Raw genomic sequence first — 23756 nt, 5'->3', positions numbered from 1 at the left:
CGAAGACACCACTTGCTGAAGACTTTACCTAGATTAGCATCAGGTCACCTATATAACATGGATATAGCCAATATTGAGTTTTTATTCTACAACTACAAGAAGGCTACAGCAATCATAACTTTTTATGAGGCTGATAAAGCAAAATTACTTCTTGACCACAAATCAGCACTGCTATCTCGGAATCTAATTGTTAAGAGGATTTTTGAAAATACAGCCGAGCCATGGAACTTGATGAGCGACCGCAACAGATGTCTGAATCATAGTAATCTCTCCAAAATTGAGGCCTCAAAGGAAATCAAAAATGTTCCTCAACAAACAAATTCTCTCTTTCCAGCGACTTTGATTTTGGCCCCAAGAATTCAGACAGTAGCATGTGAAAATCAAGCTCCCCCTAATGAGGCAGCCGTGGCCGAATGTCGATTCCTGCCTGAAGAACTTGAATTACTTCAAACATATACTAAACTCATGGAAAAGGTTCAAATGGAAATTGAAGAAAAATTATCCATGCTAGGTGCAGCCCTAAAGGAACTAAGAGCAGAAAGAGGGAAGGCGCCTGAAACCACCCTTAATGGCTCATTAGTTACAGCAAACGCTTCGACACCTATTAATATGGTCCCCCAAAAACGCCCTGGGGACAAACCATCTAAAGAAGGTCACTTACAACCTAGAATATCGACCATTCTACAAACCCCTAATGACAATATGACGCAAGCCGATGCGAAAAATATCTGACAAAGAGGGAATCAAATTGCTGCTACCTTGAAACTTATTTCTTGGAACGTTGCAGGATGGAGATCCATAAACGATGACCCTGAATGCCTTTCTTTTTTAAAAGACTATCACATCTTACTCCTTCAAGAAACCTGGATGCCAAACAACTTCGGGCTTGATGGCTTCTTGGCCTATCCGCTGCTAGCGACCCCTAGCAAGATAGGGGGCCGCCCCAAAGGCGGAATCTCCATATTCATTTCAGCAGCGCTGCAAGTTACTATTACATCTGTAAACCCTTTGCCTGATTTGGCAGTAGCTGTAGTTATAAAACTGCTACATCATTCCATTCTCTTGGTGAATGTTTATTTGCCCCCTTCGAAAGTTAATGTAGATGCTACCAACAAGATCACCAACTTAGAAAAATATCTACAGAACCTAATGACACTTTATCCAACGGCAATGCTACTTATACTAGGGGATTTTAATGCTAGAATGGGACCTTCAGATGAGGCTCTTTTTGCTAAGTTCCATCAGGTGGTTCCTTTTCTTGATGACATCGAGGAGCTCCCTACTAGACAGTCAAAGGACACTGGTATATCATTTGCTGTTTTGTGTGTACTAAATATGATCATTAGACTGAACCTAATTATACTTAATGGAAGAACTAAGGGAGACTTAGAGGGTGAATATACCTTCTTACCTTCCAGAGGTGTCTCAGTGATTGATTTAGGGATCGCTTCCCTTGATCTTTACTACTCAATCAGTTTATTTAAATGCATAGAAAGACCTGAGAGTGACCACTCTCCCATAGAAGTGGATATAAGTTGGGATTCTCGCATACATATCGCTCCCCAAACTTTTGATGAAACAGTTTACGATCTTCACCCTAGAAGGGTAAAGTGGATGCCCAGACTCGAGAAAGAAATAAATGACAGTCTCTCTACTCCAGAGATACTTGTCTTAAAAGATCAAATAGTAACAGCTACCAATTTCACATTTGCCTATCAATGCTTCCTCCAAATATCAAACAAGTTGCAATTATTATTTAAAAATAGTTCAAAACCCAAACCACAAAATAGAAATCCTAATTCCAAGGCATGGTTTGATAAGGAATGTGTGGAAAGAAAAAAATCACTAATAACTAAATTTAAGACCTATAAGGCGACGCGTTCCCTGTCCACACTGCAAAGTTACTGCGAAGAGAAAAAATCCTTTAAATCCATGATAAAACAAAAAAAGAAAACAAATCTGCATGAATCTTGGCATCGACTTCTGCACGCCTCATGTTTGAAAAATTCCAAATTGTTTTGGGAAATGGTTAGAAACAACTGGCCAAATCCTCATTTTAACATAGGCTGTTATGTCCAACCGAAAGTTTGGGAGACATATTTTCGTAAGCTTTTTGCCCAGGATACAAACTTAATAATCTCCAAAGATATACCAGATGATATACCTAAATGGAAGCCAGTGGGAACTAATGAAATAATTGATCTGATAGCCAAACTAAAAACTAATAAGGCGCCAGGCCCAGATAGTTTACCATCAGAATTGTTCAAAGTTAACGTTCAATGGTGGGCCCCTCTGCTGGCGACACTATTCACACACATTGATCAGTCAATGCAGATACCAAAAGATTGGGGAACAGCCATAATCATCCCAATCCACAAAAAGGGTCCACTCCACGAGCCAGCTAATTTTAGACCTATTAGTTTACTGAATATAGTCAGTAAACTCTACTCAGCACATCTTTACGAAAAATTAAGTAGCTGGGTTGAGCAAAATGACATCTTAGCCCCTGAGCAAGCTGGTTTTCGTGTGGGTCGATCAACTATGGACCATGCTTTGGTCCTCCAGCATTTGGTTGACAAGTATAAGGGCAAATATAAGAGCCAGGTGTATACCGCATTTATTGACTTGAAAACAGCGTTTGACACTGTCTCAAGAGAAAGGTTGTGGCATAAACTTGCTAGTTCCAACATGGACAGGCGCTTACTAGCCTTAATCAGGGGCCTATATGAAAATACATTTTTACGTGTCCGATGCAATCATATGGGTCAATTGACCAACCCCATCCCCACCTTTAAGGGGGTAAAACAGGGTTGCATCCTGGCGCCACTATTGTTTAACATCTGTATTAACTCTATAGTCCACCGGATGAATGCTATTGTTTCACACCCTCCTAAATTAGCAGAAATTCCGAAACCCATATTACTATATGCTGATGACATTCTACTTATTTCACGTACATCTGTCGGACTGAGGAGATTGTTGGCCGGAGTGGCTACCTTTTGTCATGAAGAATCTTTATCAATTAATTACGGGAAAACTAAGATAATGATCTTCACAAATAAAAGGAGAAAACGTGTGGAGAATTAACTGCTACAATGTCGAACAAGTCAAATCATTTAAATATCTTGGGATGACCCTTCAATCCAGTGGATCATCCTCTCTACACATGAAGATGGCCATCCTAAACGCCAAAAGAACCACCAAAGCGTTACTATCGTTTTTCTATAGTAAAGGAGGGCAATTCCCTATACCAGCTATTAAAATTTTCAGAGCCAAAATTATCCCTCAATTACTTTATGGGTCCCAAATTACAACCTGGTCTAATTTTGAACATTTGGAAGCTGTCCAAAATACGTTTCTAAGATCAATCTTTGCAGTCCCCACCTGTGTCCCGAGTTTTATTTTAAGAATGGAAGCGGGTTTAACATCTATAGAGGCACGAATTTGGAGCCTAAGAATAAGTTTATGGCTTAAATTGATATTCAACCCCATAGGCCTGACACCTTATATTTTACAGGACAGAGTCCATTCGTCATGGGAACTGATGATAAATAATAAAATAAAAACTTTAGGTTTCTCAATCCCTGACATTCTACTTATGGGTCTTCCTAAAGCCAAGGAACAAATTTTACAGAGAATCAAAGATGTGGATAGCCAACAACATTTTGCTTTGGTTAGGAAACATATCTTTAACTCCAACCCACAACTTCCGATGCCCTATCTTTCTAACCTACCCATTCCAAATTTTCGAAAAGCATTTGTGTGGGCAAGGCTAAACTGCCTACCAAATGCGTTTCTGTTGGGTAGATACAACAAAACACCTTACTGTGACCGAATATGTCCTTGTAACGTTGGGATGGTTGAAACACTAACTCATGTAATCTTGAATTGTATTCTGTATCTTGAGCCTAGAAATCACTTAATTAAACCCCTAATTAGTTCATTGCCAGGCAGAAGTGAGGACTTCTATGTCAAATACCTCCTTGCAGACCAATTCGCCTTCATTACCAACTCAGTAGCTAAATTCTGCGCGATAGCCATTTCGATTAGAAATTCTCTAACTGAGCCCCGAAAAGAGACGAAATCAGAATAAGTCCTTTTTAGTACTAAAGCTGCATAACATTTTAATCTCTAATTATTTCTGTTTAATTATAAGATTCTTATATATGAGAACCAAATTTGTAGGTTACATGTCAATTTTATTAATAATTTTTAACTTTCTAGTTTAATAATGCTTTAAGTCTTTATATGTTTTTAATTGCTTATAACTGTATTATTGGTCTATGACTGTAATAATAAATCAAATCGAATCACTTTGGTATTTTGACTTGTTAGTTGCACTGAGTTCCTCTGAAAGTAGATGGGATATAAATATTTTAAAAATAAAGTAAATAAATCTTCCCTTTCCTCTCCTCTTGTTGGAGTCCCATGAAACCCATCCCGCAGAAAAGCCTCCCTGTGGAATGGGAGAGACCTACCGGACATTGGGTTTGTATTGTACAGGACTGCAGTGGCAGAACAGAAACTGCCCTAAGTCACAGAGGAATCTTCCGCTCTGCTAGCACAAGGTTCCTCTGCCCCAATTTCAGGTGATTCCCACACACACACTGCAACCCCTTACGACACAACCCACAATGTTCACTAGGTCCCGCTGACCTTCTGGAAAGGCTTTTTGGAGGAGGGGAAAGCTCCTTTATGTGAGTTGCCTTGGCATAATGTTTGGAATGACCAATTGGAATTATGTATGTATGGAACAACATATCTGCAGTGAACTAGTAATACATGTTTTTGGTTGGAGGCATACAACTTATATATGTTGACGTCTGCATAAAGTTTCAGTGGTGCTTCACTTCTCAAGTACTGTTGTATGTAAAACATAGGTACCAAAAGTAAAAATGGGTAATTCCCACTGAACACAATAAGCATGCAAATGATCAGACCTGCCTTTCCCTTCTCTTCTCCCTTCTTCCTCCCTTCTTCCTTCCCTCCCTTCTTTCTTTTTCCTCCTCCCCTGCTCACTCCAGGCCTCCCTCCCCATGGCCAGTTTTACTTATCCTAAGCACGATTGCACAGGAGTAAATCCCACTGAACTCAATAAACATGCAAATGATCAAACCTGCCCCTCCTCTCCTCATCCCCTGTGGTCAGTTTCACCTATCTTAAGCATAATTGCAGGGAAGTAGATCCCAATGAACTCAAGAAGCATGCAAATGATCCATCCACTCTCAGCAAACTTGCACAGGATCCCATTTCTTACCTCCCGGATTAAAAAGCAGAGAAATTCACTAATAGGCAAAAAAATCTTGCGGTTTAAGAATGTACCTATAGCCAACAAATATTTCTATCAAACTTTAAAAGGCAGGGAAACTGGGCAGCTATAGTGAATGAGCCGGGGAAACCTGACCTCCTCTCTGAGATACTGTACGGCTCAACAAATTTGTCAAAATGCCAACACCATTTGGGTTGGTCTTTCAGAGTCCAATCCACTTCCTGTGTATTTTGGAAGAATTTGGTGACGTGCCTGTGAGCATATGGTGAGTGGTGGCAACACCTGCAATCAGCCCAAAGAACAAACAAGACATGTGCTGTGCTTATCTTAGCAGGGAAGAAGCAACAATTTAAAAACAGTTGATAAAGTTCAGATAGTCACTCTAAATATGTTTGATTTACTTTGCAATTTTAGTGACGTTTCCCATAGTAAATATTTTCTTTTGCTTCTGTTTCTGTGAATATGTGAAGCCCAGCAACACTCCAAAAACAATTGTGGAATAATGGCACTGACTGTTCTGCAGAACAGTTTCCAGTGGACATGGAGTGTCTCAGTTTGTACAAGATAAAACAGTGGGAGGTGAAATATATTCTAGCAAAATTGTAGGTGTGCTCTATGTTTTTAATTGACCATGCCCACCTTTCCTTAAATGGAGTGGTTTAAGCATAGCAGTCTGAACACATGCATCTTGGGCAGGCCAAGTTTGTTTTTTCCAACAGCTAGATTCATTGCTTAAGTAGCAACATATTGTAATCAGTCTGAAACTGCAGTTTCAGATTCAACTGTTAATGCACCCAAAATAGAACATTACCTCCAGTTTGAAATGCAAAAGGCTGTCTTCACCATCATATAATATTGACCAATGAAAAGGCTTTGAAATTAATAAAAATAAATTTGACACAGATTTCTAGGATGAATAATGAGAGAAATATAATTTCCTTGGTTAGATTCTCTTTTGAAACAGTAGTTACACAGGAAAGAAGCAAAGAAAAAATATACAAAAATGCATTTCTCCATCTTTGGAGATGGCAGGTGTTCTTAATGTGTGTTCTTAAACTGTAAGAGTTTTTTGCCTATTAGTAAATATGCTATCCATGTGTGTGTAGAACTCGAAAATCATAGAATTATTGCTGGTGTTATTCGCCATGGCTCTAAGCTTTCATTCTCCAGTTTCTCATAACTGAAATGGGTTTTTGGGGGAAATTTACAGTATTTTTTTTTATTTGTCACCTTTCCAAGAAGAGAGACACTTTACACTAGGTGATATATAGTAGGCATTAATTGATCGGTCAAGTCATAATTATTAAAGCAGTGAAAGGGTATTTTTATAAGCACAACTGATTTCTTCTTAATTAACCGGAAAGTTAATTTTATGGTGTTGATCACTTGCTTACTAAGAATAGTTCACAGAAGGGCTTAAGTGGACCTCATTCAGGAGGAGGTTCCAGAGCACTGATCACAGAGAAGTCTAACATCAAAGACTGCTGAGACATGAGCCCAGGCTCCCCTTGTAGATCTTGTGTTGGAAGTGCTTCGGTTGTTTTATACTGTTTGAAATGTTACTTTAGTTAGATGACGATGATACCATAGTGATGGGGAAGCTGAAAGAGGTGGTGGAGGATATAGAGATGTGTGATGCATTGATTCTATACTCGGAAGAGGGCTTCTTTCCTTCTCAGTGATTTCCTAGCTTTCTCCATTTTTTTTTTTATCTTTTGCATTTTTCAATGTGTTACTTATTCCACACTTTTATTTTATCTTAATATCTGATGTTAACTTGCAAGAAGATCATGAACTATGATTATGTTCATTTAATTGAATTTGCATGTTAAATTAAGTACATATTAACTTTTCTTTATAAAAATAATTTCATTATTATATTTTAAAAGTAGTCAAGTGACCTAAAGTGTCTTGTGGATGAAGAGGCTTTCATAGCTGTAGTCTCTCCTAACTTAATACTTTCATGAATATTTAGGATAAAAGTAAGAATACATGTGCATATGTACTTGGGCCAGTACCAATGATTGACATATACAACTCACTCTCTTTAATTTTTTCCTTGACATCTACCTCCTTGCAGAAGTTGACTTGGAGACCTCTCAGCACCAAAGCCATTCTGAAAGAACAGTTTTTTTCTTTGATTCTGTATATATGAAGATAAAGTTGGTCAAGCAGTTCTGCTTACATTTGAAAGGGAAATTCATAATTCCATGTACAATGCCCATGAAAATAATGCAGTCGGTAATAGGATCTGTCTAGTCTATGCAACAATAATTTGGGAGGAAGATAAACGTGATGAATATCCACATTTGATTCGTCGTTTACCATAAAGATGTAACTCTGCAAATGTACCCATAAGTAGCCCAGTCAACCACCGAGTCTTACCTGCTCCATCCTAGCAGTGTGAGTGGATCTCTCTCAGGTGATTTGCAAATTTGTATCTTCATACAAGATACAACGGCAATATATAGCTGGTACTCAGATGTGCACAATTTTACATCTCAAGTACACTTAGACACTTAATTGTCCAAGCATTGTAGAACTAGCTCTCCTTTCCCTATTTGTCTTGCTAATATGGTGGTGTGATACGTCAGACCAGCTGTAGAGCCACTACACATTTACGGTTGCATCCAACTAGATTCTTCTCAGAGTAAACCCACTGAAATGAAGTCATGTCTGTTATCTTCAATGGATAATCTGGGTTTGACTAACATTGGATACAGCCATTATTTTACAGGTTGATAGGGCGAGAGGCATAAGTTCTCTGAATAACTTTGCATACAGGTAACTGTTCTAATGGTAAGTACTCTTGGATGAAACAGATTATCTTGACCCATCCCAGTCTGGCTTCAGGCCTGGTTATGGGACTGAATCAGCCTTGGTTGGCCTGATGGATGACCTTTATCGGGAGAAGGACAGGGGGAGTGTGACCCTGTTATTCTTACTTGATCTCTCAGTGGCTTTTGATACCATTGACCATGGTATCCTGGGCCGACTTGGTGAGATGGGTATTGGAGGCACTGTTTTACAGTGGTTCCGATCCTATCTCCAGGGTCGCTTTCAGAGAATAGCATTGGGTGACTGTCTTTCGGCCCCCTGGCAGCTGTGCTGTGGGGTGCCGCAGGGTACCATCTTGTCCCCCATGCTGTTTAACATCTATGTGAAGCCCTTGGGAGCAGTCATCAGGAGCTTTGGGGTGAGGTGTCAGCAGTATGGTGATGATACCCAGCTCTATTTCTCAGTAACATCTGAATCGGGAGAGGCCGTGCAAGCCCTGGACCGGTGCCTGTACTCGGTGGTGGGCTGGATGAGGGCCAATAAACTGAGTCTGAATCCTAGCAAGACGGAGGCACTGTGGGTTGGTGGTTCCTGAGTTCGGATGATTGGTCAGTTGCCTGCTTTTTGTACTCCCTCTGAAAGAGCAGGTTCGTAGACTGGGAGTACTCCTGGATCCATCTTTGTCGCTAGTGGCCTGGGTGACCTCCGTGGCTAGGAGTGCCTTTTACCAACTTCAGCTGGTAAGACAGCTGTGGCCGTTTCTGGACTGGGAGAGCCTGACCACTCTTGTCCATGCACTGGTAACCTCCAGGCTGGATCACTGTAATGCACCTTTGAGATTGGTCCAGAAGCTGCAGCTGGTGCAAAATGCAGCAGCGAGGCTGCTCCCTGCGGCAGGGTATCAACAACATGTCACTCCACTGCTGCCTGCCCATTTGCTACCGGGTCAAGTTCAAGGTTCTAGTCTTGGTGTACAAAGTCCTATACAGCTCGGGACCAGGATACCTGAAAGAGCGTCTTATCCCTTATATACCCAGTTGATCACTGCACTTTGCAGATGAGGGCCTCCTGCAGATACCATCTTATCAGGAGGTCCATTCTGCACAACATAGGAAATGGACCTTTAGTGTGGTGGCACCTACCCTGTGGAATTCCCTCCCCTTGAATATTAGCAGGCGCCATCTCTGTTATCTTTTTGGTGCCTACTGAAGACTTTCCTCTTTCAACAAGCCTTTTAAGTTAACACCTATCCCAGTCTGCATCTGTGTTGGAATTGCTTTTAATATTTTTCTAAACAACATTTTTTTCTTAACAATATGTTTTTTTAACCCTTTTAAGATGCTTTTAAAGCTTTTTTAAAGAACGTTTTTTTTAATTGTTTTATTTTAATGTATTTTAAGGTCTGTTTTTATGATGTTTTAAAGTGTTTTTAGTGCTTTTGTTTGCCGCCCTGGGCTCCTGCTGAGAGGAGAGGCGGGATATAAATTAAATAATAAATAAATAAAATAAAAGGACATTTGTGCATTGGTTTAGCTCTGCTCCAGTAGAACCTACTGGTGGTTAAGATCTTAAAAGGCCAAATAAAGAAAACTTGGAAGGGTGAGACAGAACAATTAAGAACAAACAGCAAGGAAAACCACAAAATGGTAAACATTAAATTAAATCCTTCCACAGTGGCTAAAACCTCCAACCTCAATTGTGAATGAGATCAAATTGCAGCCTATATCAGAACTGGCTGCCTTAACCCCCTTTTGTAAATGCATGAAAAGGAATCCCACATTGAATGGAATTGCACCTCCACCCCTAACATACACACCTGGATGTTAGCAAGGGTAAGTCTGTGTGCATTCAAAAGCAGATGTTATGAAATAGCAAGCTTTTCTGAACAATTTGTGATCTGTTTTTCTGCGCTGGTGTGCATAATGGGCTGCCATAAATATGTAGTCTTTGGAAACAGTCTACTACTGCCTTTCCCAGCTTAGTTCCCTCCAGATGTTTTGGACTACAACTCCCATCAGCCTCAGCCAGCATAGCAAATGGTCAGAGATGATGAGAGGGCACCAGGTTGGGGAAGGCTGATCTACTGCATACACTTATTTTTAATTGTTCTTAATTCTCAGTGGATATCATTCTAATGTTCGTGGCTTGCAGAGCATTGTTTGCCATGCACAACTATGCTTTGTGGGCTCTTTTTATATCTTGGCTGTCCCAGGCATGTCTGCTGTGAGGCAGAGTATCCTCTGTTTTACTTAATCATGGATATCACTGGGGAAGGAGAATTAACAACTCTTAGTATCCAGTTCTCCTTGAAACTGTAGATACTGTGCAAAAGGACACTCTGTGATGGTAGGTAAGAGTGTGTGTGCGTGCGCATGTGCACCTACTATGGGAGCATTAGTAAGATTTCTGAATTAAACTTATTTGTAAGCTAGTACAATAGAGTGGCTACGAATATGAGCAGTGCATCAAATCTCACATCAGCCATGAACCTGAATTACTTTTGGAAAGCTCCTTCTACTCAATTCTCTTCAGCAATATCTGGATAATACTAATCGACATTACAGGGTTATTGTAAGACTCCTGCGAGATTGTACGTAAGCACTTTTAATACTTTAAAGTGCTTGTTCTTTCATAGCCCAGTCAGGGTACTTTAAATAGTGGAAGGGCAAGGCTTCCTCTCTCAGAAAGGACTGGTAAACTTAGATCTACATATGCAGTTGTAAAAAATAAATTAACCATAAATGTTCATGAGTTATTTTTTATAGGGAGGTTGAAAATACAAAGCTTGTTTGACATGCTGTGACCAAAACCACGCAACAGGAGAAAATGAGGGATGAACTGTATGTTAAATGCAAATGTGTGTAAGTGTCTGAACACAACTTTTTTAGAAATCAACATTGGGTGGTAGTACTTTGGAGCTGGGAAGAATAAGTGTTTAACTCCTTCCATATCTACCGTTTCACAATGCTGCCTGGTTAAAAATGTGTGTTTACAAGGGCAAGTATGTTTAGAACACTGGTTGGCGGGGGGGAAGACATATAGAGTAGAGAAGAGCCAGACGGGATAATGGCTCACCAAACTTACGACTTTTAAAAAATGTAATTGACACTGTTAGATGCAATAGGGGGCTCTGTTGACTGATTTTTAAAATGGCAATGAACATTGAAAGCTGCCTTATGAGTCAGATAATTGGTCCTTCTCCTGTGCATGGAAAAATGATATCAGATGGGTAACTAGCTCCACCTAGTGGTTGAAGGCAAAAGAGTACTGCTGACGTTTTATTGTAGCTCCGTTCCTGGTCTGCTCCGTGCTCAGTTTTCTCTTTTGCCTCACAGAAAGTGGTTGGATTCTGTCTGACTCCGTGATTCAGGCTTGTAGCGTTTTGTTGTTTGGGTCTTCTGTGTGAGTTCGTTCTTGTTCTTTCCCTCAAAGTTTTTCTTATTCCTCTTCCTTCTGTAATAGTTTAAAACAAAACAAAACAAACAAACAAAAAAGGTTCCTTCTGTCCTTCTCCTTCTAACCTTCCCCCGTGGCGAGGAACAGCCAGCCCCTCCCCGCGGCTCTGGCAGCCGTCGACCTATTCAGACTCCCTCTCTCACTAATTTCGCTGACGTTCCTCCTCGTTCAGCAACCTACAGCGTCGGCAGCTTCAACCTTAGCGGCAGCCTTCCCAGGGCTCGATACCCAGGCCTACACCCAGTTATTTCTCGCTCTTTACGAGCGGCTTTCGTTTTTACCCACTCTGTAGCGGGAGAGGAGGTAGACACGCAGAAGCAATAGAGGGGAAGACGCCGGCCGCTGCTAAACTTCGAGAGTCGCCAGGTCGTTTACTAGCACTGTCAGTCACCAACAGCAACATTTATTAACCCCATAAGTCCCGCAGTGTGTGCCCTCGATGGGGAAAGCCACGCACAAAACGAAACACCTCTCAAAGGGGTTGAAGCCGCCTCCCTGCATGGCATCAACAGGGTATCAGAGCCCCTTCCCACCCTGGGATTGGAGCAGTCTCATTCCTCAGGGGATCATTCTGAAGTAGCGGTGGCCCGCCCCTCTACCGTCAGGCACGAGGTGGCTGAGGCTCAGATTCTGGCGGGCAGGGTGGCTACAGAAGGCAGGATAGCTGTCCCACATAAGCGAACTTGTAGAGATGGTCAAGCTCCTGTCCACCATACAAGGGACCAGAGAGACCTGGAACCCCTGTCTGATGACGAAGGCAGCCAGCCCCAACCTCCCTTAGATGCTATTTTTTCTACTACCTCCTCTCCTGAGGCCTTTACTGGGTTTTTGGATGAACCAATCCCTGTTCAGCAGGTTCAGTCTCCTGAAGGGCACAGGCTCTACTCTTCTCACACTCAGGCTTGCCCTGTTCAGTTACATCTGTCAGCGCATTCAATTCAACAGCTTAAGGAGCAGCTTAGAGAGGCTCTCTTATTGGATCTAGCCAGGGACTTGTCTTCTCAAACTACTTCAGGCTCCCAGCCCTCGAGGTATCCACTTACAGATCACTTGAGGACAGATCCTCGCCCTCCTCCTGGCCGCTCATCTCCAGATCCCCATGCGGCATCTCAAGGCAGACATCTACAGCTCCCTGACCAGGAGCCTATGGACGCAGAAAATGAATTGATTGTCTTGGATGAGGAGGAATGGAGTGGGGAGTCGGAATCTGAGGAGATTCTATCTACCAGGATATTTCAAGAGGCTCATTTTCTTCCTCTGCTGTGCAAGGCGATGGAAGCCCTTACCCTCACCTCTACAGAGGATCCTCCTACTCCATCCACCTCGAGAGTGTCAGCAGTATGTCCGGATCCAAAACCTAGGTCGAGAGTGTTGAAGTTTCCTTCTCTTCTCCCGAAGGTGCTCAAATCAGAATTCGACATTCCTTTACAATTCAAAAAGTCAGTTTCCATCGCCAACAAATATTATACACTAGAACAACCGCTCATGGATCAGTTGAAGGTCCCGCTCATAGGCGCGCCTATAGTCAATCTCCTGAACCCATCTTTGAACCCGAAAGACTCAGATGCTCACCTCAAGGATGCCACTGAGCGTAAGATGGACCAGGGGCTTAGAAGAGTGCACGAGGCTAGTGCACTATCAATCAGGGCAGCAGCAGCCTCCTCGGTATTTGCTCGAGCTTCCCTTCTCTGGTTGGAGGACCTGCTGGATGACCCACAGCAAGACCCAACCCGAGTGCGCAAATCTCTGCTGAAGGTCTCTCGGGCGGTTACCTTCATGGCAGACACATCCATGGATGCTATGCAGTTCGCAGCAAGGTCACTGACGGCAGGGGTCTTCACGCGAAGGACCCTTTGGCTTCGTCACTGGGAAGCAGACCCTGCAGCTCGCTCGAACCTTGCCTTGGAACCCTACGTGGGAGGCAAATTATTCGGGGACACCGCCCTCGCTAATGTCTTGGAAACTAAGGAAAAGAAAAAGTCTATGCCATCCACCAGGAAAAGGGATGATGGCAGAGCCTTTCGTCGGTCATTCCATCCATATTTCTCGTCGCACTCCTTTCGGGGCTCACGTTCTTTTGGAAGACAGAAGGACGCCCGCTCCAGCCGTCCCTTCTGGAATAGACAGCGCAGCCAGCTTAAGTCCCAACAACACCTTTCGGGTCGCTCCGGATTCACATCCCAGTCGTGTGGAAACAGAGGTCAGTTCTGACGCCTCCGCCTTGCCGGTGCGTGGCCATCTCCAACAGTTTGCTCACCGATGGAAGGACTTGTCCTCCGATCGGTGGGTCCTACACACTCTTCGATACGGCCTTCGCCTGGAATTTTCTTCCACCCCTCCAGCGAGCTTCATTCCATCCCCTTTATCAACGAATCCACACAAGAGGGACAAAGTTTTACGGTCAGTTTCCCATCTTTTGCACATGGCAGCCATCGAGAAAGTTCCTCCAGGAGAGAGGTTCCTGGGAAGTTACTCTCTGTTCTTCACCGTCGGGAAAAAAGACGGTTCGTCCAGGCCTGTGTTAGACCTCAAGAGTCTAAACTGCTTCATAAAATACCACAAGTTTCGTATGGACACCTTGCTTTCAATCAAGGAAGCGCTGAGGATAGGGGACTTCCTCTCCTCTATCGACCTGAAGGAGGCATACCTTCACATACCAATCTTTCCCCCTCACAGAAGGTACCTCCACTTCGCGGTGGGACAAGACCATTATCAATTCAAGGCTATGCCCTTTGGCCTATCGTCTGCTCCCAGAGTATTCACAAAGATCGTGGTTGTCCTGGTGGCACACCTCAGGACTCGGGGGATTCATATATTTCCTTATCTGGACGATTTTCTATCCCCCTCGCCGGACCTGATGAAATTGGCAACGCTTCTCGGCTTGATGGTGTCCACGTTCCAAACGACGCCTTGGGCACGTCATCACTCCTGCACACTTCAGTGGGCACTTCTGCCCTTCCAATCCAACATAGCGTCCAGACATCACCGCAGGATAACTCTGTCACCACAGGTTCATCAGTCACTGTTTTGGTGGACTCACGAATTCAACCTAACGAGAGGCATTCCCTTCCAGGATCCACCGCACACCCTGATAACATCAGATGCCAGCTTATCAGGTTGGGGAGCCATATGCGACAGGCAGGTGGTTCAAGGCACATGGTCGCCTCAGGAATCCACTCTGCCAATCAACCTGCTCGAACTGCGTGCAGTTCGTCTGGCCCTCAGGCACTTCGCGACCTCCAGACAGTTGGGAGCGGTGCTGGTCAGAACAGACAACGTGTCGGCCAAATCTTATTTGAACCGTCAGGGGGGCACACGCTCCCTCCTTCTTCAGAAGGAAGCCTTTCTCTTCCAGTGGGCAGAGAACAATGTCGACTCGATAGCGGCAGAATATCTCAAGGGGGAGGACAACAGCCAAGCGGACTGGCTCAGTCGGGAAAAGCTACTTCAAGGGGAATGGCGTCTTCACCCAGAGGCCTTTCATCAGATAGTGAAACGTTTTGGCCACATTCATGTGGACCTCTTTGCCACCAGGCACAATCGACAGGTGAAGAGGTTCTTCTCCCGGTATGTGACACCAGGCGCGGAGGGAACAGATGCCTTAACTTCCCGGTGGCCTCCGGGCAGACTGTATGCCTTTCCTCCGATTCCAGTTATTCCCAGGGTGATCAAAAAGCTTCGGGCTGAGAGATCGGCAATTCTATTAGTGGCTCTATGGTGGCCACAGAGACCTTGGTTTCCAGCCCTTCTGGCAGATTCCAGTGCGAAGGGACCTACTCTCTCAGGGACAGCTCCGGCACCCGGATCCAGAGTGGTGGGCGCTTCATGTATGGAACTTGAATGGAGGACACTCTTGAAAAAAAGCATATCTCCCCAAGTGTTGGAAACTATGATGGCTTCTAGACGCCCTTCCACGCTCAGAATTTATGAGAGCACATGGAAGGCCTTCTCATCCTGGTCACGGCAGAAAGGAATTCTTCCTCGGAAAGCGGGGGTCAACCAGATCTTGTCTTTTCTACAAGACGGCTTATCTTTGGGTCTCAGACCAAATATCCTGAAGTGCCAAGTTTCGGCCTTGTCGGCAATCCTCTCCAGATCTCTGGATAATCCGATCGGATCTCACCCTTTCGTCAGACGTTTCCTCAGGGGTGCGTCGATAACAGCACCACCTACGGTGCACCGCTACCCAACTTGGGATTTACATAAAGTTTTGTCAGCCCTTCAAAGACCCCCATTTGAACCTCTGAGTCAGGTTTCCCTCCGTCTTCTCTCCTTTAAGGTCTTGTTTCTCGTGGCCATCGCTTCGGCCCGTAGAGGGTCTGAGTTGAATGCCCTATCCATCCATAAAATTTTTTGTATATTTCATAAGGATAGAGTAGTCCTACGTACTGTTCCTTCCTTTCGTCCCAAAGTGTTGTCTACCTTCCATTGCCAGCAAGAGCTGGTATTGCCGTCCTTTTGTCCGAATCCTGTCCACCCTTTAGAGAAAGCCTGGCACTCTCTTGATGTGCAAAGAGCACTTAAAGTTTATATTTCCAAGACAAAGCCAATTCGGAAAACAGATAATTTGTTTGTCTCTTTCCACCCTATCTCCCTAGGGAATAAGGTGTCCACGTCCACACTAGCCAGGTGGATTAAGGCATGCATATCATTAGCTTATGCCTCTCTAAGATTAGCTCATCCTACCGGAATAGTAGCTCACTCTACCAGAGCAGCGGCCACATCAGCGGCCTTTTCCCGTAATGCCCCTCTTGCAGAGATTTGTAGAGCAGCCACATGGTCCACTCCCAATACGTTCATTAAACATTATAAAATAGGCTCCTATGCTTCATCGGAGGCAGCCTTTGGGAGGAGGGTGCTACAGCACGTCCTCAAGGATCATTCGTGACCACAGCCCAGCAGTATTCCCACCCTCCATGGGTCAGCTTTGGTATGTCCCATCTGATATCATCTTTCCATGCACAGGAGAAGAGACATTTGGTCTTACCGTGAAATCGGTCTTCTATGTGCATGTCAAAGATGATATCAGGGCCACTCCCTATGAGGGCTGGGCTGCCTTTATAAGCACGGTTAGTCCTGGAGCAGAGAGTGTATGAGTACTGTTGTCTTGTCTTGTTTGTGGCATCTATTGGCCTGATTTGGTGGGCTTGTCATCGTAAACTGAGCACGGAGCAGGCGCAGACCAGGAACGGAGCTACAATAAAATGTCAGCAGTACTCTTTTGCCTTCAACCACTAGGTGGAGCTAGTTACCCATCTGATATCATCTTTGACATGCACAGAGAAGACCGATTTCACGGTAAGACCAAATGTCTCATCTAGCTCAGTATTGTCTACATTGATTGGGAGCAGCTGTCTTGAGTTTTAGGCATGAGTCTTTCCCAGCCCTACTGAGACCTTCTGCACGCAAAGCAGATGCTCTGCCACTGAGCTTTCACCTCCTCCCAAGTATGTGGAACGCAAGCCTTTTGGGTTTTATAAGTCTAAACTATTCTTGCAGCTTGAATCAAGTGGGGAGGTAGTGTAGGTAGTTAAATCAGTGGTGCAATATGTTCTTGGCAACTTAACTACCGTTAGAAGAGGTTGCTGTGTTCAGCATTAACTGAATATTACAAAGAGCAAGGCCGCCTCATATACAGTGCTTTGCTATGTCATCTAGCCACAAACGTATGAAAACCAGTCACCAGATTTTGTCAGATTTTTATTTATTAGATAACTGCTAGTATTACAATTTCTATTTAATATTCACTGACTCTTTCCCTTCCAAAAATAGACTCTTGTATCATACTTTCAGAAAGAGAGTGGCGGTGAATTTTCTTTCAATATGGCCTAGTCATTTCCCCTTACTGATTAAAATCAAGGTATGTTATATGCTGTCCAGTTCAGCCATTAATCTGGATGAACAGTGGTAAAATATCTATTCGTAGAGCATAGATACACATAGTGTGAGTGCTATGCAAAATGTCATTTTGTGACTGGTGGATTTCAGTTATTTGGGAATAAATAATTTACTTTAAAGAGGCTTAAATCCTTGACGATATCGCTGAAAGGGAAGCAGACTAGAAGCTGTGCTTTGCATATTGGGAAAGCTGGTAGTTGTATGTCAAGCAATGATTGCTCACCATATGTAATTAATCAAGCATGTTTTATTGAAGTTCCATAGAGAGAGATTTAACTAAATTCTAGTCTTCATCAGCCGGACGAATAAGTGATGGTCCACTGTGTGTCTTTGACTCATAGTGGATTGTATCAAAGAGCCATATTGGGTTTTCATTATCATGAGAGAACATTTAATTCAGATTTCATATAACAGTATCTGTTGTAAAAGACTTGATTCAGTCAAGGATGTAATCTACCAGATGCTGCTACTATTCAGCTTGTATTCAGTTCATTGGGACTTGCCCCCTGCTCCCAGTTCCATTCAGCCTGTATTAAAATGAATAGAAGCTGTGTAGCCATAATACTTGTGGCATAGTTATTCGTCACTTAGGGTGCGATCTAACTCCTTTTTACTCCAGGCTGAGGGGAATTGGATATGGTGGACCCCCGGCTGAGCTGGTAGGGTCCCAGCTCCGCTGGCAGAAGTCCCTCACCTTGACTCAGCTGCAGTGGAGCCGGGGCCCTGCCAGGGCAGCCAGGGGTTTGCCAGTGAAGCCCAGCCCAGTGGAAGGGGTGCCAGCAGAAGGCCTGGAAAAGAGTATTCTGGGGGTATGTCGGAGGAGGGGCTGAGGGGGGTCTTACACAACATCCAAGTCATGTTGGGGGCGCTCTCGCAGGTCCCGATCCAGTCCAAAGTTAAGCAGGGAAAAAGGTCAGTCTAAAAATAATTACAATGGAAGTCTGTGGAGTGTGCCTACTCCCTGGTAGGGGTGTTCATGAGAGCCAGCTTTTACTTTTCGGTCCCTGCACAAAGCTCCTGGCTGAGCCTTCATTCAGCCAGCCTGGAGGCTCCTGAATGTGAAATGGATGTTGCAGACCTTCCTGCCAGCTTCTCCTCCCCCAGCCCCCCTTCCGCTGGCTTCCCATGAGTTGGATTGCTCCTCATCTCTTTACAAATACATAGTTACACAAGCAATGACTTCATTTGACATTCTTATGAATGTTTGTCTGTTTAGATCTGTAATTAAAATCCAACGGCCCTTTTAATGGTAATATTTTTCCAAAATGGAAATATTTTTTATGTCATGTAAGCTTGCTGCTCATTTGTCATGGAATGCACTTATTTGAGAATAGTCTGCTCTGAGGTTTTCAAATATGTGTAATTATGATGATATGGATAGCTGCAAAATTTTCACATGTGATGGCATTCATAAATAATGAGGGGGGGGGAGAGAATGCCATGCAATGCATGAATCAGCTCAGCCCTTACTTTTCTTCTGCTGTCAGTCACTATTCAATGCCAACAGTGTACAAGATTCTTGTTATCCATCTCTGGTGCCATCAAAGTGGTTCACTTCTTCCCTTTAATTTTAAAATAATCTGCTCAGTTCGTGTGTGTTAAAAGAAATGTATGTACTTCCCCTTTAGTGACAAAGTTTGAACTTAATTAGTTTACAGCTAAACTCAGCACTTATATAACCAAAATGCATAATTCAAAGCCTTTGGCCATATGCATTTTGTACTGTGTGGAATTATGTCTACTTGAGACAGTAATCCAAAGATAATAACCAAGATCACTTACTTCAGACTAAGGTTTCAGTCCCATACAGCCTCATTTGGAAACAAATCCCACTGAACAACATCCAGCTTACTTCCAGATAAACTGTTGTAATGTATGACAACTGACACAGGTGTTTTCTTCACAGGTTGTGTGTGTGTGTGTGTGTTTTAAACGGTAGCCTTTTGTAAGAGGGTCATAAGTTCAATTTTAAGGTTTTTATATTTGCATTAAGTTCAGGTTTCATTTTAAATCAGGTTGCTTTTTAAAAGATAAAACTTACTGAGCCTGAAAAATAATAGATTAAAAAAAATGAGAGGTTTATTAAACGTAAGACAGTTCTTTCCCCTTTTTGTCATTTATTTTACCTACCCTGAATAATACCTTTCAGGCAAGGAAACCTAACAAAAATTTGTTGTTTTTTTATTTGGTCCAAAATTTTCCAGCTCAAGTATGTGTGGGGAGGTAGGCTAGTATAGTTTTTTCTGGGTTGATCTCTTGTGGATGTGAGACTACTAAACATGTAATACTAAAAACTGCTTTGCAGGATTTTGCAGTTGAGAATCAGATCCATGGCTAGATGTATTTATGTAATGCGGACAGTGCCAATTTCAAATAAGAGTCCAGATGTAGTGTTGCTCTGTTTCAACTTTTTCAGTATCTTAAACTGTTTCTGGATAAAAGTTACCTGTCTTTCAGGCTTTCTAAAATATGTCTTTAAATTGGTTACTGTAAAAAAGATGCTGGAAGACAGAATTGTTCCTCTGGTCTTATTAAAGATTTCCTTTGATTTTTGTATTGTTTTTGCCATATAGGTGTGTTTCTATGTGTGTGTTTATATACACATGAATAAGGTTTGTGTTGTATTAAAGGCTGACTTTCCTCTTTCTAAAGGAAGGAGCTTCGGCACGGAAGACTCAAACCCCAGCAGCTCAGCCTGTGGCAAGGCCAGGTAAAATCTACCTTTTAATATTTAATGTGCATTGGAGAGTGAGTGAGTGCATGTATTAAAGCAGTGCGCTGAAAATACTGGCCAGACTTTAAATTCACACTGATTGTAGATCAGTTGTAAAAACTACTTTGGTCTTTGCCTTCAAATTATTAGTCATTTGTATCTGAAACCAAAACAGTGTAGGTAAATTGTGGATTGAGTCAGTGATAGCTAGATATAATGATTGTAGAAGTGCACATATTTTGTAAACTTCAGCTACTTCAATTGTCATTTTTTTCTCCACAGTGACTTTGAGAACTGTAGTTCTGCAGAGGGGCCTGGGGTCTCTTAATAACTGTCTCACCAAACTGCAATACCCAGCATCCTTTGCTGGAGCCATCACAGTTCAGCTAACTAAACTGTAGTATTGACATGCCCTGAACCAGATTTAGTCATAGTTCAGCCCTGGAAATCTTTGCATGGTCCAGCGGTTCTACATGGCTCCCATTCTTAGTACTATCTCTGCAAAAGATAGTGGCTGTTAAAACCCCAGTCCTTGAGAAATAATTCATTATATGCTGAGCATTAACAGTCACTCTCTTGAACTGACTAAGAATGGATGCCCTATAAGTCCTGCTAGGCCATGTGAAGATTTTTAGCACTGAATGGTGACCAAGTCCTCTTGCTATTAAGTAGGCACTAAATTATAAATTGCATTATAATTTTGTAATAATAAATTTGTTTGTAAAAATAAATGGGGGGGTCTATGAGTTGAATCAACTTGTGTGGCATCTTAATTGCAACAGCTCCTTCTGCCCTTCCAGTGGAAACTACACCCTTTTCAGCTTTTCCAGATACAACCATTAGTAGGAATGCTTTTTCAATGGATTGCTATTGTTTCCACGAACATTGCTAAATAACTTTATGCCATGTGTTTTTATCAAGTGTAAAATCGGTGGTTTTGCTTTTGCTTTAAAATAAGTTTCATCTAAAAGATTTCTCAAGATTGAATGCTAATATATTTAGAGCGGTGTGGTATTGGGATTCTGTTATCTTTGCAGATGTGTGCCTGTGCTTAGAAAGGTCATACCGCCTGTCATTTTTATCTCACCAGGACTGTTGAAAATAAGAATGTGTTTGGACCTGACAAGCAATGATATGAAAAGGATAGAAATAGCAAGAATAGAAATACATGTGGATAAACTGTTGCACATGGGGTCACACTGCTAGATGCGATTTCACACATATTAAGTGAAAGGCCTGTGCAGACTTTCATCCGTACAAAGGGTGTCCCATATCATGATTGACCTTCCATTCTACAGAGTACAAAAAAATAAAGTGCCGTGGAGCATCTGAAGAAAGCATTCCCTCAGGATTTCACTACAAAATGGTTTAATTTCTTTAGTAGCATTATGTATTTATACTGCACTGTTAGTGATCATGGCACCTTAACAGAGTGTCATAGGTGGTGTACTATTTGAAGTCAGTGTGGATGCATTCCTGAAAGCATTCAGTGAAATAAGTAGTTACATAGTTGCAGCTGTTCTCTTAAAACATTATGGGTTCAGGCAGCAGTTTTGCTTTCCCTTGCAGTATTGCAGGGAGTTGCTCTCATGACCCCACAAACCTCATGATTAGGCAGTTGCCTTTTCCAGCTGCTCACCTCCCAGTGGTGGTACTGAGATTGGGAGGAGATTTTAGTAGCCCTCAGTCAAGAGTAGTTACATTGGTATCATCAACGGCGCAGCACTCTGCGGTGATGGGAAAGTTGTGAGTTGTAAAAGCAGAGGAATTGTTGGAAGTTGAGTCAGTGAGCGTTCATTCGCTTCCTCAGCGCTTGCTATTCTGCAACATTAGAGTTAGGACATTTGTTCACCTGGGCTATTTCTTTTATTGCACTGTTTGCCAATTGTGTACAGAGGCTGAGTAAAAAGTAAAAGTACCATATCAAAACAAAACAATTTAAGGTACGTAATTACAACTCCTCTCTGTACTGAATGAAGCTGCCCACGATCACCTGGGGAAGATATTCTTAAAACCCAAAGTAGCCTTTGGACCATTAGATTCTCTAGTTAAAATGGTATCATTGCTGCCTTTATCGCTGACACTGTCAAGTAAGATAATTATACAGCCACAAGAGTGGCTGTATGCTATAGTCAGCATGGATTTTTCTCATTCCGCAATTTTAAATTGAAAACATCCCCATGCCATTCTGATGCTACCCATAAACCCATTTCAAAACAAAACCTTACAAAACTTATAGTCCTGAACTCAGAAACGCTTGCTTAACAACTCTCTCAATTTTCATGGTGATACACAAAACAGTCAGAGAGAATCGAGAGTTTAAATTGTAAAAAGAGAGATAAAAAACCCAGACCACTTTTGGACTTTTTTTCTCTCAGAGTTCTCATAATTTGCTGAAATTAATTAAAAATCAACCATGTTACTGAGTACCTGTAATCCTATTACTGACCTTGCCCCATACTCTGACCTTCATCTTCTGCAGTTTAAACGTTAGAAAAATGCCTAGCTGATTTTTAATTAATTTAAGAAATTTAGCATTCAAGAATAAGGCCAAGCATGCTCAGTAAGAACCAACTGTCAGTGTTCTAAAAGTCAGACTCACAGCTGCTTGCCTTGCCTAATGGGGGCCACACCCACACCAGACTTTGATTTCACTTGAGACGGTCATGGCTTCCCCCAAAGAATCCTGGGGAGTGTAGTTTGTGAAGGGTGCTGAGCGGAGACTCCTATTCCACTGACAGAGCTCCAGTGGCCAGAGTTGTCTAACAGTCAGCTGATTGAAGCTCTGTGAGGGGAACAGGGCATCTCACAGCAACTCACAGCACCCTTCACTAACTACACATCCCGGGATTCTTTGAGAGAAGCCATGACTGTCCAAATTGAAATAAAGGCCTGTTGGGGATGTGGCCAGGGACAGCTTTGGTTTAAATTTGGGTGGGAGGCTACATGTGCCTGCTGTAGAATAAAAAGATGGGGGAAATACTGAAAGGCAATGATACTGTTCACAATGTTTTTGTTTGGGAAAGGAAAGGGGCCGCCCTTCTGCCCAGTGCTCACCCACCCAATCTCCTCTCCTCTCCCTTCCCTTTCTGTCCTCCTCCCCCCCACCCCTCCCCTCGTCACTTTCCCCTATCCTAAGCATGATTGCACAGGAGTAAATCCCATTGAACTCAAAAAGCATGCAAATGATCAAACCTGCTCTTCCCTCTTGCCCCTTCCCTCTTCCTTCCTCCACCCATCACTTCCCATCCACTTCGAATCCCCTCCTTCCCCCCACCCTCCCACCCTCCTCCACCATGGTCAGTGTTACCTATCTTAGGACTACAACCTGGGAGACCAGGGTTCAAATCCCCACACAGCCATGAAGCTCATTGGGTGACTTTGGGCCAGTCACTGACTCTCAGCCTCAGAGGAAGGCAATGGTAAACCACCTCTGAATACCGCTTACTATGTTTTCCGTTTGGAAAGGAAGGGGGCTTCCCCTCTGCCCAGTGACCACCCATCCAATCTCTTCCCCTCCCCCTTCCTCCCTCCTCCTTCCTCCCTCCCTCCCCCTTCCCTACCTGCCCTCTTCCTCCCCTCCCAGACCCTCCCCCAGGTTGGTTTCATCTATCCTAAGCATGATTGCACAGTGGTAAATCC

The 23756-nt window shown here is 43.0% G+C and overlaps 1 protein-coding gene across 1 annotated transcript in view; it reads left to right on the top strand.

The window, feature by feature from the left end:
• The window catches only part of CDC73 (cell division cycle 73), a 187486-nt gene that overhangs the window by 141617 nt on the left and 22113 nt on the right, over positions 1-23756 (top strand). The window contains exon 11 of the mRNA XM_061633986.1: positions 20054-20111. Coding sequence (XP_061489970.1) covers positions 20054-20111 — 58 coding nt within the window. The remainder of the gene's footprint in view (positions 1-20053; positions 20112-23756) is intronic.

Source organism: Rhineura floridana, chromosome 6, assembly GCF_030035675.1.
Source record: "Rhineura floridana isolate rRhiFlo1 chromosome 6, rRhiFlo1.hap2, whole genome shotgun sequence".
Taxonomy (NCBI): domain Eukaryota; kingdom Metazoa; phylum Chordata; class Lepidosauria; order Squamata; family Rhineuridae; genus Rhineura; species Rhineura floridana.
The sequence above is the reverse complement of the archived record's forward strand: the minus strand, read 5'-3'. Positions and strand labels throughout refer to the sequence as shown.